General features: G+C 46.3%; 1 protein-coding gene across 1 annotated transcript in view; it reads left to right on the top strand.

Moving 5' to 3' along the window:
• The window catches only part of SLA2 (Src like adaptor 2), a 241,505-nt gene extending 225,089 nt beyond the window's left edge, over positions 1–16,416 (top strand). Inside the window, exon 8 of the mRNA XM_086932350.1 lies at positions 11,374–16,416. Coding sequence (XP_086788476.1) covers positions 11,374–11,488 — 115 coding nt within the window. The 3' untranslated portion in view covers positions 11,489–16,416. The remainder of the gene's footprint in view (positions 1–11,373) is intronic.
• Positions 16,417–17,219: the final 803 nt, after the last annotated feature.

Raw genomic sequence — 17,219 nt, 5'->3', positions numbered from 1 at the left:
CCTTTTGGACATGGTGCCACTGCAGCTGCTGCACCATTCAACTCAAGTCCCTTTTAACTGCAAGGTAACTGCAATTGTGACTGTCTGTTTAGTAGTCAAATATAGCAATATGTTGTGTTTAGAGGAATTCTGACAACTTGTGGGCCCAGTGCTACTGCACTTCCTGCACCATTCTAATCATGACCCTGTTGTCTGCAAGGTAACTGCACTTGTGCCTGCTTGTTTAGTAGTAAAATATACCATAGCTCTTAAAAATTAACTTTATTTTTAATGTACAATGTTTATTACAATATTTAGAATTTGATTATAATGATCCAATATATTAATTTGAAAAAATCAATCCGATAATGCCTCCAAAGTGCAAAGAAAGGTACTGAGGCATGAATAGGGAATGCCAAAAACGTTCTAACGCTGAAGCACCTTCTTTACACAAATAAAAAGGCAAGCATTCCAGCATACTGTTAGAAGCTGTCTGCCTTTGTTTCTGTAGGAAGAGAGCTTATCTTGCCAGTAAATTGGGCTTAAACAGTGTGAACACCTTTAGTAGAAGTATCGTAAATGTGCGCAGCCAGGGGAAGTTAACAAAAAAAGTCCCCTCAAAAGCGAATAAACACAGCAATTTGGCTGTGGGAACTGATAAGAGCCCCATTTCAAGATATATTAAAAATACAAGAGATTTCACAAGCACAGCACAAGCAAAATCTCAAAATGCTGATCTATACACTACCGGTGAATTTGCACTTTTGGTGAATACACACTCCGTGTAATCACCCAAAAATGCCAATATTTTAAGCAAGGACATTCTGTCAGAACTTTGTAATAACCCAGAAAATTCTCCACTATCTGATCGTTTTTAGTATTAGGATGCACAAGTGCGTTCAGCAGATGCATTTTTACATTTTTATTCTTCAAGCATTATAAGGTACGCTATGATATGATGGGTAGTAAACATCACCTAAAAGTCATTACATTTATATTGTAGTATTTTCTTTCACCATATACATTTATCAAATTGAGCAAAACAACACGTGCAATCAGCATTGTCACATTTTCCTATTAGAACAAACCTTTTGGCAGTGCAACATTGGCAGCACTGACCCGGCCGACCGGAGGTACAAATGAGGTTCTGGAACTGTGCGATGATGACGGTGCACTAAATAATGGTGCAGCGCAGATTGCCGATACGTTTTGCAAGTATTATACAGACCTATATACTTCACGCCCTTCTAGCACAGAAGAAACAGACAAAGACTACTTAGCGTATATAGAAATGAAGTGGCTGTCCAACTCTCACATAAAGCATTTGATGGCACCTTTACGCCCACCTGAGATAACCTCGGCATTGAAGCACAAGTTACTACTTGTGTAACGATATCACTGTAAGAGACATTAGTTAGTGATAGATTCCTTACCTTAGAATATCCCCAGGCGTCAGACTGGATCCAGAAATTTTTGCGTAGCAATACCCCTGCGCGTCAGTAGGCGTCGTCCGCGGCTCCGCGTCCGTCGTCGGCGTCGTTAGCGCTGGAATGACGTCGTCGGAGTACTTAGACACCGCCCATGCGCGCTGACGTCAGTTCTGAAACACAGCTTTTCCGCGCCAGATACGCAGAGCCATGATAGAACCAACACTGGTGCCATGAAACTAGGGCCCTGAAAGGGGATGACCTTAACCCTAGATATCGGTTCGCAGAACGGGGAGGATGGGTGGGTCGGTAAGGAATCTATCACTAACTAATGTCTCTTACAGATATATTGTTACACAAGTAGTAACTTGTGCATCTGAAAGAGACACGTTAGTGATAGATTCCTTACCTTAGAATAGATACCCCAGCAATACCAACCCCGGTGGTGGGTCTGCGAACCAATAATCACACCAGAAAGTCCTGGAGGGCGGAACGGCCAAAGGAGCCATCCTTCCGGACTTGGCTGTCCAGGCAGTAGTGTCGTGCAAACGTGTGCAGCGAGGCCCACGTAGCTGCCTGGCAAATGTCCTGTAAGGGCACACCTCGGCCCAGAGCAGTTGTAGTCGCCGTGGCACGAGTAGAATGAGCCCGCAATCCAGCATGGGGCTCGTTTTTGGCCATGGAGTAACATGCCTGGATACACAAGATGATCCACCGCGAGATGGTCCTCTTGTGTACCGCCTTTCCCTTCTTAGCGCCCACGTAACCAACGAAGAGTTGGTCATCCACCCGGAACTGGCGTGTGCAATCTAGATAATAAGAGAGCGCGCATTTTGGGTCCAGACGGTGGAGCCTCTCTTCCTCTTTCGAGGGATGCGGAGGCGGAAAGAAGGTGAGCAAAGTAATGGACTGCCCGATGTGGAAGGCCGTGACAACCTTGGGCAAGAAGGAAGGTCTTGTTCGCAACACAACCTTGTCCGGATGAACAGAGAGGAAAGGAGGTGTAGAAGAAAGAGCCTGGAGCTCACTCACTCTCCTGGCAGAGGTGATGGCAACCAGGAAGGCAGTCTTCAGAGTAAGAAGACGGAGAGGACAGTTATGGAGCGGCTCAAAGGCAGCACACATGAGGTAATTAAGCACAAGATTCAAGTCCCACTGGGGCATCACGAAGGGAACAGGAGGGAACATGTGTGTGATGCCCTTCAAAAACCTATTCACAATGGGGGACTTGAACAAGGAAGGCTGATCAGGTAGCCTCAAGAAGGCGGAAAGGGCAGAAAGGTACCCCTTGAGAGTGCCCAGAGCAGAGCCCTGCTGGGCAAGAGAAAGAAGAAAGAGGAGAACCTCAGAAAGGGGTGCAAAGAGTGGGTCCACAGCCTTTGCTGTGCACCATGCCATAAATCTGTTCCACCTGCAGGCATATACCGACTTTGTGGAGGGACGCCTGGCTGCCAGAATGATATCACAGACTTCGGGAGGCAAGTCAAATGGCCTCAACTGCCGCCACTCAATCTCCAAGCTTGTAGGTGGAGACTGGACAGGTTCCGGTGCAGGACCGTCCCCTGCTGCTGCGACAGAAGGTCCTCCCGAAGAGGCAGACGAATCAGGGGATTGACTGACATGCTGAGTAGCTCGGGATACCAGTATCTTCGTGCCCAGTCCGGAGCCACAAGGATAACCTGGGCCCGGTCGCGCCTGATCTTCTTCAGCACTCTGGGCAGAAGTGGTATAGGCGGAAAGGCGTACAATAGACCGCAACTCCACTCGCGACGAAAAGCGTCTCTGAGCGAGTGCCGCCTTGGAAATTCCAACCCGTAGAACTGAAGACATTGCGCGTTCTCTTCTGTGGCGAATAGATCTAACCAAGGCTCTCCCCATTGCTGAAAGAGACCTTGCGCCACGTCCGAGTTCAGACGCCATTCGTGATCCATCATGCACCGACGGCTGAGTTCGTCCGCCCTGGCATTCAGAGAGCCTGCCAGGTGTTGAACCACCAGGGTCACGCCCTAATGTTCCAGCCACTGCCAGAGGCGCAGAGCCTCCTGGCATAGGGTCCACGACCCCACCCCGCCGTTTGTTGCAGTACCACATGGCGGTGCTGTTGTCCGTGAACACCTGCACTACACTCTCCCGGACAGAGGGGAGGAATGCCTTCAGTGCTAGACGAATCGCCCGCAGCTCCAAAAGGTTGATATGGAGCCGGGACTCCGCCGGAGACCAGAGGCCTCTGATCTCCGGCTCTCCCATGGCCTCCCCAGCCCTGGAGGGACGCGTCCGTCACAACCATGTGCTCCGGGTGGGGTAGGGAGAGGGATCTGCCACTGACCCAATCGCAGTCCGTGAGCCACCACTGCAGTTGTCTCGCAGTGCCCTCCGAGATCAAGACATGATCGGACAAGTTGCCCTGATGCTGGGCCCACTGAAACTTCAGGTCCCACTGCAGAGCCCACATCCGCCACGGGGCGTGATGCACCAGAAGGATGCAGGAGGCCATCAGCCCCAGAAGCCGCAGCGTCAACCTGACCGAGACTCAGGATAAAGGCTGGAAGATTGGAATCAGAGCCTGTATATCCCGAACCCGCTGTTCGGGTGGGTTAACCCGAAACTGCGCCGAGTCAAGAACCGCTCCGATGAAGAGGAGCTTCTGAGAGAGACACAGGTGCGACTTCGGCATGTTTATGGAGAACCCCAGCAAGTGCAGGAGGTCGGCCGTAGTCTGGAGGTGGCTGACGACTGTCTGGGGCGAGTCCGCCTTCAACAACCAGTCGTCGAGGTAGGGGAAGACTGACACCCCTAACCTGCGCAGATGAGCTGCGACCACCGCCATCACCTTCGTGAACACCCGTGGGGCGCTGGTAAGGCCGAAGGGGAGCACGGTAAACTGAAAGTGCTCGTGGCCTACTGTGAACTGCAGGTAACGCCGGTGGGCCGGCAGGACGGGGATGTGAAAATAAGCGTCCTGCAAGTCCAACGCTACCAGCCAGTCTCCAGGATCTAGGGCTGCTAAGACCTGAGCCAAAGTCAGCATCTTGAACTTCTCCTTCCGGTGGAAGCTGTTGACGTTCCGCAGGTCCAAGATAGGGAGCAGGCCCCCTTTGCCCTTCCTGGGTACCAGAAAGTAGTGGGAGTAACAACCACACCCTACTTCCGGCCCAGGAACGCGCTCGATGGCCCCCTTGGCCAAGAGGGCCGTGACTTCCTCTTGCAGAAGTTGCAAGTGATCCCCGACACACGGTGGAATTGCGGTGGCATGGCTGGAGGGGTCGCCTCGAAGGGGAGGGAGTAGCCCATTCAGACGATTTGCAGCACCCACGTGCCCGACGTGACAGTGCGCCAGTGGGAGAGGTGATGGTGAACCCTGCCTCCTACTGGCGTCACATGGGCCTGAAAACTCGGACTAGGAAGGTTTTGAGGCGGGTGCTGTGGAGGGAGGTGTGGACTGGCCTCGCCGTTGTTCCCGACCGCCGCCACAGCAGTTTCCAAGGCCGCCACCGCGCTGTTGAACATTCTGCGGCGCGTGGCTGGCAGCACGTGTGGGGGCGCCCCTTCCTTGGCCACGAAAGGAGCGAAAGGCACCCGATTGCTGGCGTGTGGCCGAGAGGCCCAAGGACTTGGCCGTAGCCCTGGAGTCCTTAAAACGCTCAAGCGCATGGTCTGCCTTGTCGCCAAAGAGGCGACGGCCATCAAACGGCATGTCCAGAAGTGTGGCCTGGACATCGGCCGAAAAGTTAGCGGACCTCAACCAGGCGTGGCGTCGAACCGCCACCGTCGTTGCCATCGCCCTGCCCAGTGAGTCCGTGGTATCCAGCCCACACCGGATGGAATATCGCGCTGCATCTCGGCCCTCCACAAGGGTTTGGGCGAGTTTAGCCCAGACCTCCTCCGGACATTGTGGCAGCACGTCCGCAACCGTGTCCCACACGGTGTGGGTGTAGCAGCCCAAGAGACAGGCGGTATTGACAGACCGCAGCCCTAAGCTTAGGGACGAGAACACCTTCTTCCTGAACTGCTTATATCTCTTGGATTCCCGATCGGGCGGAGCCGACGGTAATGCGGTCTGGGAAGTGGAGGCCTGGATAACCAGACTCTCGGGGTGGGATGGGTGGACAAAAAGCAAGGGTCGCCCGGGGCCGGGCGGTAGCGTCTGGCCACAGGCGGGCCTGTGGCGGGATTGGACCAAGTGCCCACAAGAACGTCGCATAAGGCCTCATTGAATGGCAGCAGAGGCTCGCTGGAGCTTGTCTGCGGTTTGAGGACCTCAGTGAGGAGGTTAGTCCTCACGGCCGCGACTGGGAGCTCAAGGTTTAAGGCCTTGGCTGCCCTCGTCAACACTACACTATATGTAGACCCCTTCTCCGCCAGACACTAGATTTGTCTCCCCTCCGACCGTGGCTTCGAAGTGTGAATACCACTGGCCTCCCCAAGCTCATATGTCCAGTCCTGTTGAGACTGGCACTCCAGTGCCAGAGGGTCCTCAGACCCCTCCCAATCTCCCTCGTCACTCGTTTCCTGCAAAGCAGGATTAACAGACGGGGCCTCCTTATGGAAATAAAAATCTCCAAAGGCCGTCGGAAGAGGCGGCCAGCGGCGCCGTTCTGGCGCCAGAGTCGGACCGGAGGGAACATTGGGGACGGCGGCCACAGTGGGCGCCGGGGACGACACCCGTGGGGCCGGCGCTGGTGAGGTCGACCGGCGACGACCCGGATCCGGAACCGGATCCGGTGAGGTCCTGAGGCCGTCGGGACCGAAGTCGCCGGGGGTGTCGCGGCCGAAGCACCCGACGGCGTTGGGGCCGAAGTGCCCGACCCGCTAGAGCCTCCAGCCGGGACCGTTGGGCCCGAAGGCGCCACGGAACCCAGCTGAGGAGGGAGGGACCTCATGGCCATGAGGTACCGCTCGACTCCTCCGGCGTCGCGCCGTGCCCAGGGACCCAAAGGTGTGGGGCAGGCAGCGACGCTTGCGACTCCCTCTGAGCCGCGTGGGTGGTGTCGCCCGAACCCCCGGCCGCATCGTGCAAGCGTCGGGGTGGGTCGGAGGAGCGATGATGTCGCTCCGACCTCTCATGCCTCTTACCTGAGTACTTGGACCCTGACGACCGATGTCCACTCCCGGAGCTGCGATGACTCCGAACCCGCGACCAGTCCCTCGACCTCCCGTGGGACTGGGACCGGGACCTGGAACGGCGCGGGCCGACTGTCGGAGCTCGAGTTGCTTGCGGGACCGTTCCCGCCTAGCTTGAGACGTCAGGGCCCGGCAGTCGGAGCAGGTGCGGTTGTCGTGGTCGAGGCCTAAACACTTCAGGCACCGCCGGTGGGGGTCCGTAACCGACATTAGTCGGTCGCACTTCGAACAGGGTTTGAATCCGGGCACCCCTACCGGCACCGATAGAGTCGAAGACTCGAAGAAAGAAATGATCAAAAGATCAAAAAGTTCAGTCAAAAAACTACTAGGAGTAGAGCTTCTCCGGAACTGCGCTAGCTGGCGCGGAAAAAAGAAGAACTGACGTCAGCGCGCATGGGCGGCGTCTAAGTACTCCGACGACGTCATTCCGGCGCTAACGACGCCGACGACGGACACAGAGCCGCGGACGACGCCTACCGATGCGCAGGGGTATTGCTTCGCAAAAATTTCCGGATCCAGTCTGACGCCTGGGGATATTCTAAGGTAAGTAATCTATCACTAACGTGTCTCTTTCAGATATCTATGCCTAATCACAGGGCTCCTAGGCCGGATGGGTTAACAGTGGCGTTTTACAAAGCTTATTTGGATCAGCTGGTCCCCCATCAGGTTAACTTATTTTAAGAGATGGCGACCGATGGAGTCATGCCTCCCAGTATGCGTGAGGCCACCCTGGTCATGCTACTCGAAAAGGATAGGCCCCCAGAGCACTGTTCCTCATATAAGCCTCTATCTCTGCTCAATACAGATATAAAGATCTTTGACAAAATTCTGGTAAATCAGTTGACCTCTCTGCTGCTGATAGTAGTGGCTCCGGAGCCGTCTGAGTACGTACCCAAACGATCACTCACTAGCAATCTGCGTACGCTGTACCCACATTGTCCCGGAGATGCACGCCGCTGCAATTGTCTGGATGCCGAAAAGGCTTTTGATTCTGTGGAATGGTGTTTCCTGAGGGCAGGGTTGAGGCGAGTGGGGGTAGGCGAAATGTTCATACAACTTGTGAACATGTTGTATGCGAGGCCTACTGCCCGTATGCGCGTGAATGGATTGCTATCAGACCTGATTGCAATCACGGGAGGGACAAGAACTAGCAACAATGTCTCAACCTGTTTCAATGAGAAAGGCAAATATACATGTATGTACAAGACATTTCAAGAAGGAAAGAGGGAGACTTGTGGTAAGTTTTTCAAAAGTGCTCATGGCATCATGTATTTGAAATAACAATTTATACAAAACAGTTATATCAACTCTGTGGGCATAAATCGTAAAGGACTTGGTGCACGTTGTGCTCTTGACACACAAAAAAGTGACGGCACAAGTGACAAGTGGGAGAACAGCGAAAGGTGCAAAGTGACAAGGTGATACAAAATATATACAAGGATATATGGTTTAGCAAGAGTTGTTATTTACAGTGATTGATCATAGTTTAGACATTTCTATGAACCATAGTTGAGTGTGCGCCGCAAATTGCGCTGATAAATTGGTCGACAGCGTTACGATCCTAATTATTCAGAATCATCTTCAGGACCGGGTTGCCAGTTTTGGGTGTGTATAGGAGAGGAAGAGGAATAATTCAGGGTGGGGAACAGGGAAAGAGAGGGGGCTAAAGGAAAGGGGGGCGTGTATCGAGGCTGGAACATGCGAAGGGAAGGCGGAAGTAAGCCTATCTGTAGGATGAAGGTAGAATGTATATGGGGCAGTCAAGCTTGCCCAGTGACAGGACAATGTTCCAACGGGGATGAATGGAACCACGGGTAAGGTGCAGTGAAGAGGAGCGATTACTGGAGGTTGTCATACTGGGTATAAATTTCACATGCTTTGGGTGGCCAGTATTTACCCATCTCTAATCATCAGCGAATTTGGTTTAATTTGATTTTGGAAACACAGTGATAAGGGCATCTTGAATTGACGAGGGGAAACAACCCATTTGTAATGCTTTACTGTATTAGCATAGAGGCTAATGTCAGTGCATAAAGCTTGTAGGATTCTCTACACTAAGGCTGCCTGGGAAATTTGATAGATCATAATGACCCTATAGCTTCCATCAATCAATGTACTTATATTGCCTCCTTTGTCACCTGCCCTTCTGCCCCGCCCCACATTCTGAAGTCTGGTTCTTTCTCAATTCGATGCAACCTCATTTACACACATGATGTGATAGGGTATAGATTTATTAAGTGCGACAAATGCCCGGAGACGCCCTGGCGCTAACACCAGAGCAGATAGGAAGCATGGAAATCATCTGTGTATATAGTTTTTAATAGTGCTATGCAGATGTGTTGCATATTTCCCATGTCGTCTTAAACACCTCCCCTGTCTCCTTTCAGTTCTTACTGATTGACTTTTGGCTTTTTAACAACAATACCAGAACTCTGCTGGGTCTACGCCATGTTGCAAATCTTCCAGCCATAGCATTATGTGGCAATTGGAAGCCCTCACCGTTGGGGATTATTATTAATACTTCCCAAATTGCAGTTCATATACATTTTCCAATGTACTTAATATATCTACAGGTTACGAAGAAGGCAAATACATTTTTAATGAGAGGCAAACCCTCTTATATACGCTTGGAATGCCTCACAAGTTAAAGCTCATCTCAACTCGCGACCCATATTGGTCTCAAAGTTCGAGGTAAAAGGATTACTGACCATGTCATTTAGTTTTACGCTCTCAGAAGGAGAATGCCCTATATAAACACATTTACTTCTGTAGTCTGAAATGTTCTCAGACTGCATTCTATCGAGAGGACTTTATACCTGCACATCAACTGTCTGAAGTAATGGAAGTTTGACAGGCATGGTAGCAAAAGTGATGTCATTGTTGCAAATTTGTATGTCCCCTTATGTGATTGCAAGTTCAATTACAGTGTTGAGAGACAATTTGTTGGGAATACAGATGGCAATCCCTGGTATTCCTAGCTAAATTCTTAACTATGGATCTAGAAGGAAGGTATTCTAAAAAAGGATATGGTTATGCTACTTCTATATTTAATATTTATATTCGTACAAAGTTACCCGTAGCTGATATCAAACACAATGTTTACAGGTAGGTATTTTGGAGGCTTCAAGGCCTATATTGCGGGGGATCTTCACAACCTCTGGAAATTTTGAGGTATGAACTATTTCATTTAGACAGGCTCATCAAAGGTCTATAGTGAGCATCAACGCAGCATTTACTCAGATCATACACTCTCACCAAATAGCTGCTATTTACCACACAGTGCCAAGCAGGTAAAATGTGCCTAAAGGGAAAACACAAAGGATTTTTTTAAACAAAATAATTAATGATTTAGAAAAATTCAATATGTCAAATTATGACATCCATAAATCACTTTAAAGTTGATAGAAACATCCAATTTGTGAAGGAACATTACTCGCCGAATGTAAAAAATTCAATTGCAGGTGTTATTGGTCAATATTTGATTTTCCAAACATATTTATTAATGTATAAAAAATGGATACAGTGGGGCTCAAAATCGATCAATCTAGAAAAAACACACATTCACTATGGTTGTAGGCACGCCGACTTGTGGTTTTGAAAAATATGTCAAGTGAATCTACAACCAAGGTGAATGTGTGTTTTTTTAAATCATTAAATATTTTGTTCAAACAAATCCTTTGTGGGTCCTTTATATTGAATACTTTATTGTTTACCCAAGCCCTCAAGGGAATACTTGGTTTCCCTTTTGCTTATTATAAAGGGAAAACAAGCACTTTCTATTGGTAAACATGTTGGGGCAGATTTACAAGCCCCTTCTGACGCATTAGCGGCACATTTTAGTGCCCCATATTTACAAGCACAGGAAAAGCCACCCTGCGTGACTTTTCCTGTTCTTGTAAATATGGACCCTTTGCATGCAGCTCTATGCTTGAAAGGGGCGTTCCATGGGTGTTGCTGTGTGTGTTCCCACGCAACAACCATGGAACCAGACACATCTCCAGATTTACTAGAAATCGTAAATTTAGAAATGCGTCTGAATGCTACGCCTCCCCAGGGGCGGCGTAGTGAGGCGCAACGAGTAGAAATGTATTAATTTCTCCTAGTTTTTTCCCTCTTTCTATGTGTACCACATTCTGCAGCACACATAGAAAGAGGAAATCACCTCTGGTGATTGTTTATGTACAGGAAGGTGTCCCTTCCTGCATATAAACCATCAGTAAAACAATGACGTTTTGCAAGTTCTATGTGTGCTAATGAAAAACATGAAAAACACAATTTCTGATTGTTTATGTGCAGGAAGGGAATCCTGCCTGCGCATGGCAGCAGTTAGTGCGTCAGTGCAGGGGGAAGCACAAAGATGTGATATATTGTTGTAAATATGTTGCATCCCTGTGCTTTAAAAGTAACTCAGTGTGGAGCGTCCAAAAGGATTGAGGCAAGTCCTGAGTCACTTTCCTTGTAAATCTGCCCCGTTGTGCGAGCCCTACAATATACACACTTTTATGCGAGTCCAAGTAGGAGGTGGTAGTGCACTTGTATAGGAGCAGTTTGTGGACAGGTGCTCTTTCCTGGCTTCACAACACCTTTGATGATTTCATTGTATGATGAGTGGACCATGGCGCACATGGCCCATACTGCATTTGTACCGAGCACTTTAATTGTCCTTCGTGCACCGTATCAGAACATGCAATCTTTACAGAATTTTCTCACAGTGCATAACCGTTGTCAGTGAAGGTGCTAGGGCAAGACAATGCTACCGGCTCACAAATGGATTCATAAATTAAAAAAATTAATTTGTTAAGTTGCAACACCTTTCTGAACTTTTAATTTTTATTTTTTTTCCCAGTGCTGTGTTATTCAAAGAAGGTACACAGTTGGAGGAAGAGTCTCCTGTAAGCCTTGGGCTTCGCGAAGCAATAAGTTCCTATTTATTCATGACTGATGGCCAAAACCTAATATGACTTACTGACACTGAAAACCGATGGAAAGCATGTCAAAAGACTTCTGTATAAACAAACAATTGCAAGACATCGATTTCTTCTATGAAAAAAGAACGGCAAATGGCCAGTGTAAAAAAGTATATATTGCGGGGCCAGTGGCTACCTTGAAAGCTGCCTTACATTTGCAGTTAAAAAGGATCCATGTCTGTGGGTGGCGTGCAGTTTGAATCTTGGGTGTTCAGTGTTACTACTTGTAAAATGGTAAAACATGTTGTCCTGAGTTAGACTGCACAGCCATGAAGGTGAGTGAGCAGTCCCAAAGCACAATGAGTGAAGAGGATTTCAGATATTGTAGAAAAAACAAAGAGAGGAGGTAGAGGTAAGAGGGACTCGTCCACCAGTTAGTTGTATTAGAAAACAGAGTCACTCGTCAAAAAAAAACTTCGCCAAATAGTTAATGTATTTAATTACGTGCTAACAGGAGTGGTATCAGGGATAATATATACTTTACCTTGGTCCTGAAGAATAGCCTTGGGGTAGGGCTAGAAACATGTCGACCAGTCAGACTCAAGGACATTATCCCTTTTGCGTCTCCAATTTTCCCATTTTTTACCAATGCCGGGTAGGGGTCCAAATAAAGAGTATTTTTTCCTACTAGCCAGGTATTTTTTTAATCTCCTATCTCTCTCATTTGGTTGAGCCAAAACCTGTAGTGCTCCTACGTCCCTGTAGGTCGTAGCACGCCCCGCCCCGCATCAGGACAGGGAGAACCCAATGATGAGCATTCCCTAAGGGGTAACCCTGGTGGGTGAGGGTTATTTTAAGACATTTTTCTACCTTCTAGAACTCTTGAAGGGGAATCAAATTAAATGTCTAAGGGCGGGTTTCAGATACTGGACATAGGGCAAACTGTTTGCTTCACATCTTTAGAAGGAGGTGTGTAAAAAAACTGCAGGTCGCATAGTTCGTCGTTTCAGAATATTTGTCACATAGTCCCAGATAAGTGGGTCCCTCTATTCCACATACAAATTAATGTGCAGGTTCTCAGAGCATGGGTGACACAGACGCACGTTCCATACATCATGAGCGCATTGGAATTTTGTCCCTCCGTTAAGCATAATAAAACATTACAAGGCCTGTAAAACATCCTGCTAGTAAGATAGATGATTCTGACGTGGGAGGAAAATAAAGATCCTCAATAACATTGGCGCCCTTAGGTGCGAATGAGCCCACTGTATTGTAGTCCACGTCTAAAAGTCCCATTGCCCTGCATTGACTGCACTGTGGTTGAAAGACTTTAAGCACTGCTTTGTGAAAAGACGTTTTTAGAACTTTCACAATAATGCCACTCTTCCAATATGTATATATTTCCAAGTCAGGTGTGTTATGGACAGAGGCGCCGTCTTTGGCACTGTAGAAGCAAGTTCGAGCCTCAGCACCAGAACAACACATCTTTGTTTATACTACAATTATTCCATAGACCAAATGAAAAAAAATCATTAAATCTGGTCAGGTACTTTTATTTATACCTATCACTTATATTATTAGTAACACTTTTTTTGTGGAATTATTCTTTTTTGGCAACAGAAGATACAGATATATAACCATTACATTACAAACGAAGCAAACTTTACAAAAAATGCACACAAAGCAAAAGTACATCCAAATGACAGTAAACATTAAACATTAAAACTTCATTCATTTTATGACTGTTTCCAAATCAATTTCATATTCCAAAAAACAAAGCAAACGTCAAATGACAAGAGCAACACAGTGTATGTCTCTTTTTCTGTGGCACTTGATGAAATAGTTAGCTCTCGTAGATATGCCGACGCGTTTCAGGTTTGAGTAACCAATTCTCAAACCCTCATCAGGGCTTTATTTTTCTGTATAGGATGCAAGAAAACAATAAAGTTTTATTGACAACCTGTACACCTCATGTCTACCATCCATTGCTTGTGAAATCATCAAACTGTACCAGTATGTTTTGATCAGGCGGGGGATATTTTCATATATGTCACTGGAGAGGAGACACGCTATTTATTGGGTCTCTGTATTTCAACTTTATTTCTAAAAAATGAAGCGCAAACAATGTAAGAGTGCAGGCCACAACACAACGTTTCGTAGCTTTCAAACACTCATATCTTGAGTTTACATACCTCCAAGTGCACCATCCGGCGCCGCTGGGAGGGGAGGAAGAAGTCGTGGTCACTATGTTAGTGATCCTGTTTAAAAAGAGAGATTCATACACGATGTTTTATCACTTCACTGCAAAAATGAATGCGCTACACGTGTTAGTCGCCGAGTGTCTCTTACCTCTTGTGTGTGTCCTAAGTCATATACAGGGTAGCTTTTCCTTTGGCGAAGAACGATAATTCAGTCTGTAACCTATCAAAGTAAAGGACCGATTAAGGTAACAAGGCCCAAACACGCTTGGAACAGCAAGGGTCTACATGAAAATGTCTTGTGGCAGTTATGGAGATCGGCATACCTGTTCTGCAATTGAGCAGGCTGTTCGTCCTCCCTCGTGCTTACCAAAGACCCTGTTAGGGCCGTTTCAATCACTGGCTTTTCTCAAAAAACATATCATCATATGATCAAAACATACAGGTACAGTTTGATGATTCTACAAACAATGAATGGTAGACATGAGGCGTACAGGTTGTCAATAAAACTTTATTGTTTTCTTGCATCCTATACAGAAAAATAACAAAGCTCTGATGAGGGTTTGAGAATTGGTTACTCAAACCTGAAACGCGTCGGCATATCTACGAGAGCTAACTATTTCATCAAGTGCCACAGAAAAAGAGACATACACTGTGTTGCTCTTGTCATTTGACGTTTGCTTTGTTTTTTGGAATATGAAATTGATTTGGAAACAGTCATAAAATGAATGAAGTTTTAATGTTTAATGTTTACTGTCATTTGGATGTACTTTTGCTTTGTGTGCATTTTTTTGTAAAGTTTGCTTCGTTTGTAATGTAATGGATATATATGTGTATCTTCTTTTGCCAAAAAAGAATAATTCCACAAAAAAAAGTGTTACTAATAATATAAGTGATAGGTGTAAATAAAAGTACCTGACCAGATTTAATAATTTTTTTCATTTGGTCTATGGAATAGTTGTAGTATAAACAAAGAGTGTGTGGGTACTTTTGGTTTTCTTGTTCTAGTTAAACGGTCCAGCCCACCCTCAGTCCCGACAATAGGACCTAACTCCTTTCTTCAACTACATGGCAATAGTGGCAGCCTCTCTGAGCCTTACAAAACATATGTGTATACCTGTGCTTGGGCAGCTGCTTATTCAAGCCCTTTTTTCCACACAAATTAAAGATTTAGAGATAAATCTGGGATTCTGAACAATCTCTTGAAGTTGACTACAATGGAAGTGCAAGTAATCCAGTACTTGGGTGCATTTCTGAGAGGGGTTCCAGACTGCTTTCTGTTCACCAAATGGTTTCACCTTTGTCGATTGCTTGATTGATCTCTACCTCTACTCTACTTCATACCATCAATATGACCCCAATTAGAGACTCCACATGAAACCTCTTAGAGGTCCAAATATTGGTAGAGAACAAGGGATAAACGCTGAGGGGCCCCCGTCCATTCATAACTTATAACTAAATCTGTAAACTACCAGAAGCAGGTCCAAATACATATAATACGCATTCTACTAAGGAGAGGCGAATTCTTCCATAAGTAGCAATCCACAGACCACCTGCTTTATCAATGGGACCCCATATTTTGGCAGAAAGCGGGTGTTATCCCTGCCTCCTATCCACTGTCCATGTATCTACAGTTTTGTGGGACACTAGCACTAATTACTTCTGCTGACCCGAATTTGTAATCAGCAAAAATTGCAAGAACATTGCTTCAATGCTATAATACAGAGTACAAAAGCAGTGCATAAGTACTGAAATAAAAAGGCTAATATCACTTGAGTTGAGGAAATATTTCTACCTATTTAATTATTTCAATTCAATTTAATTTACTTTATTCGGCAAAAACATATACATAAAAGAACAACTCACATTTCAGCATATCATTTAATTATCTATATTACTCCCACAGTTATAAACAAGATTATATACTCCCCCAAATGATATTATAGTCGCCATAGTTCACTGCCTCAGGGCATGGGGTGATTACATGGGAACAATGAGAATGTGAGCAGTGCAGAGCAGACACCACTTCTTTTTACCTCCTTATGGAAGGCAGAGCAGTCCAGGGGCAGACTGTGTGAGGATGAAATAGGCCAGGTTGTGAGAGTGTCAGGCTGAAGCAATCATGAGAGAGACACAGTGGGCATTCGCGTAGGCAGTACAGAACTTTTTGTAAGTGCTAAATATTTGGGCTGTTTACAGTGCATTTGTGCATACTTTGTTACTATGTAAATGTAAATTGATACTTGTATAGCGCACTACTCACCCGCAAGGGTCTCAAGGCGCTTGTACGAATACCGCTGTGGAACCCATCCTGGCTTTCCCTGTGAGGCGTCCACTCCTGGGCACCCCCAAGGTGGAGACCAGGCATCCTTAGCGTTGTGGGGGCCGTTGTGGAGATTAAGCAAGCTATTGCCCAGAGTTGCAGAGTGGGACTCCATGATTGGAATAGGCACAGAGGCGAGAATTATCAGGTCCGTGGAATTTTGAGCCCAAGACCCGCCGAGGCGGGGAATTGAACCCTGGTCCCGGGCCAGACCTCTGCATCAGGGTCTGCCGCTCTAACCATTGAGCCACACTTCTCCACTATGTGCTTCGCCAATAAACCTGTTAAGTTTTACATGCAACATTTAGAAAAATGCCTTGTACAGCCAATGCCATTGTTTATTTCTTATACGTGTAAATAATGTAATATATATTTAATGCTCATAGCATCGTGAAATATTTATTGCTGCATAACTGCTTAATTTACTGTACATAAAATGTTTATTAAAAAAATTCCACATGTATGTGAGAACACATTTTATTGGTTTTTTTTCGAAAGTTGGACTCTTTTTAGGCGCACAGGTGTGACATTTACAAGTGGCCTGCAATAGCAATACTAATTCGAGTTGAGTTTCAAAAGGAATCCGAAGTTCTAGTAGCAGCATGTCATAGGTTTATAATTCAAACTTAGCATAAGTCCTCCTGCGGGCTATGCTAGTCCACTGGGGATGTAGTATCCATGTCCTTATGCTATCTTATGCTGGAGTTACATGACATAAGGCAGGATGCATGTTTTCTAGTATGTTGCATTGGACTGTCAGCCTGTTTTTTTCCTGTGTTCATGTATTAATGCAAAACGTATAACTGTGTACTATGCAACGAAAAACTCTTAAAAAAGAAATGTAAACAAAAAAATAAAGACATCCTGCTGGCAATTCGAACGTCCAAAATTACATTGTTATAAAACTGCAAACAGAGAGGACAACAGTGCGTGGTGTTAACTCTGTTATGTATGCCTTCTTTGTTTTTTTATCTGTTTTTATTGTTATTTCATATGCAACCGATTAAAACAGTTACAAGCGCATGTAATGAGTACTCCATTGCAAACACCATTGTTTCCATTGCAAACACCATTGTCAGTTACAATAGATTGTCATGCAATATACAGTATTTCCTTTGCAATGCATTCATTTTCAACTTTATTTCGGTTCAAAGAACCATAAAAGTGCATGATAACAGCTCAATAAAATACATGTCAGAAGAAGAAGGTACCCAATCCATAAAAATACATCTCTATGATAAATTAATATCATAAAAGGTCTGTG

Source organism: Lissotriton vulgaris, chromosome 7, assembly GCF_964263255.1.
Source record: "Lissotriton vulgaris chromosome 7, aLisVul1.2, whole genome shotgun sequence".
NCBI classification, from domain to species: domain Eukaryota; kingdom Metazoa; phylum Chordata; class Amphibia; order Caudata; family Salamandridae; genus Lissotriton; species Lissotriton vulgaris.
The sequence above is the reverse complement of the archived record's forward strand: the minus strand, read 5'-3'. Positions and strand labels throughout refer to the sequence as shown.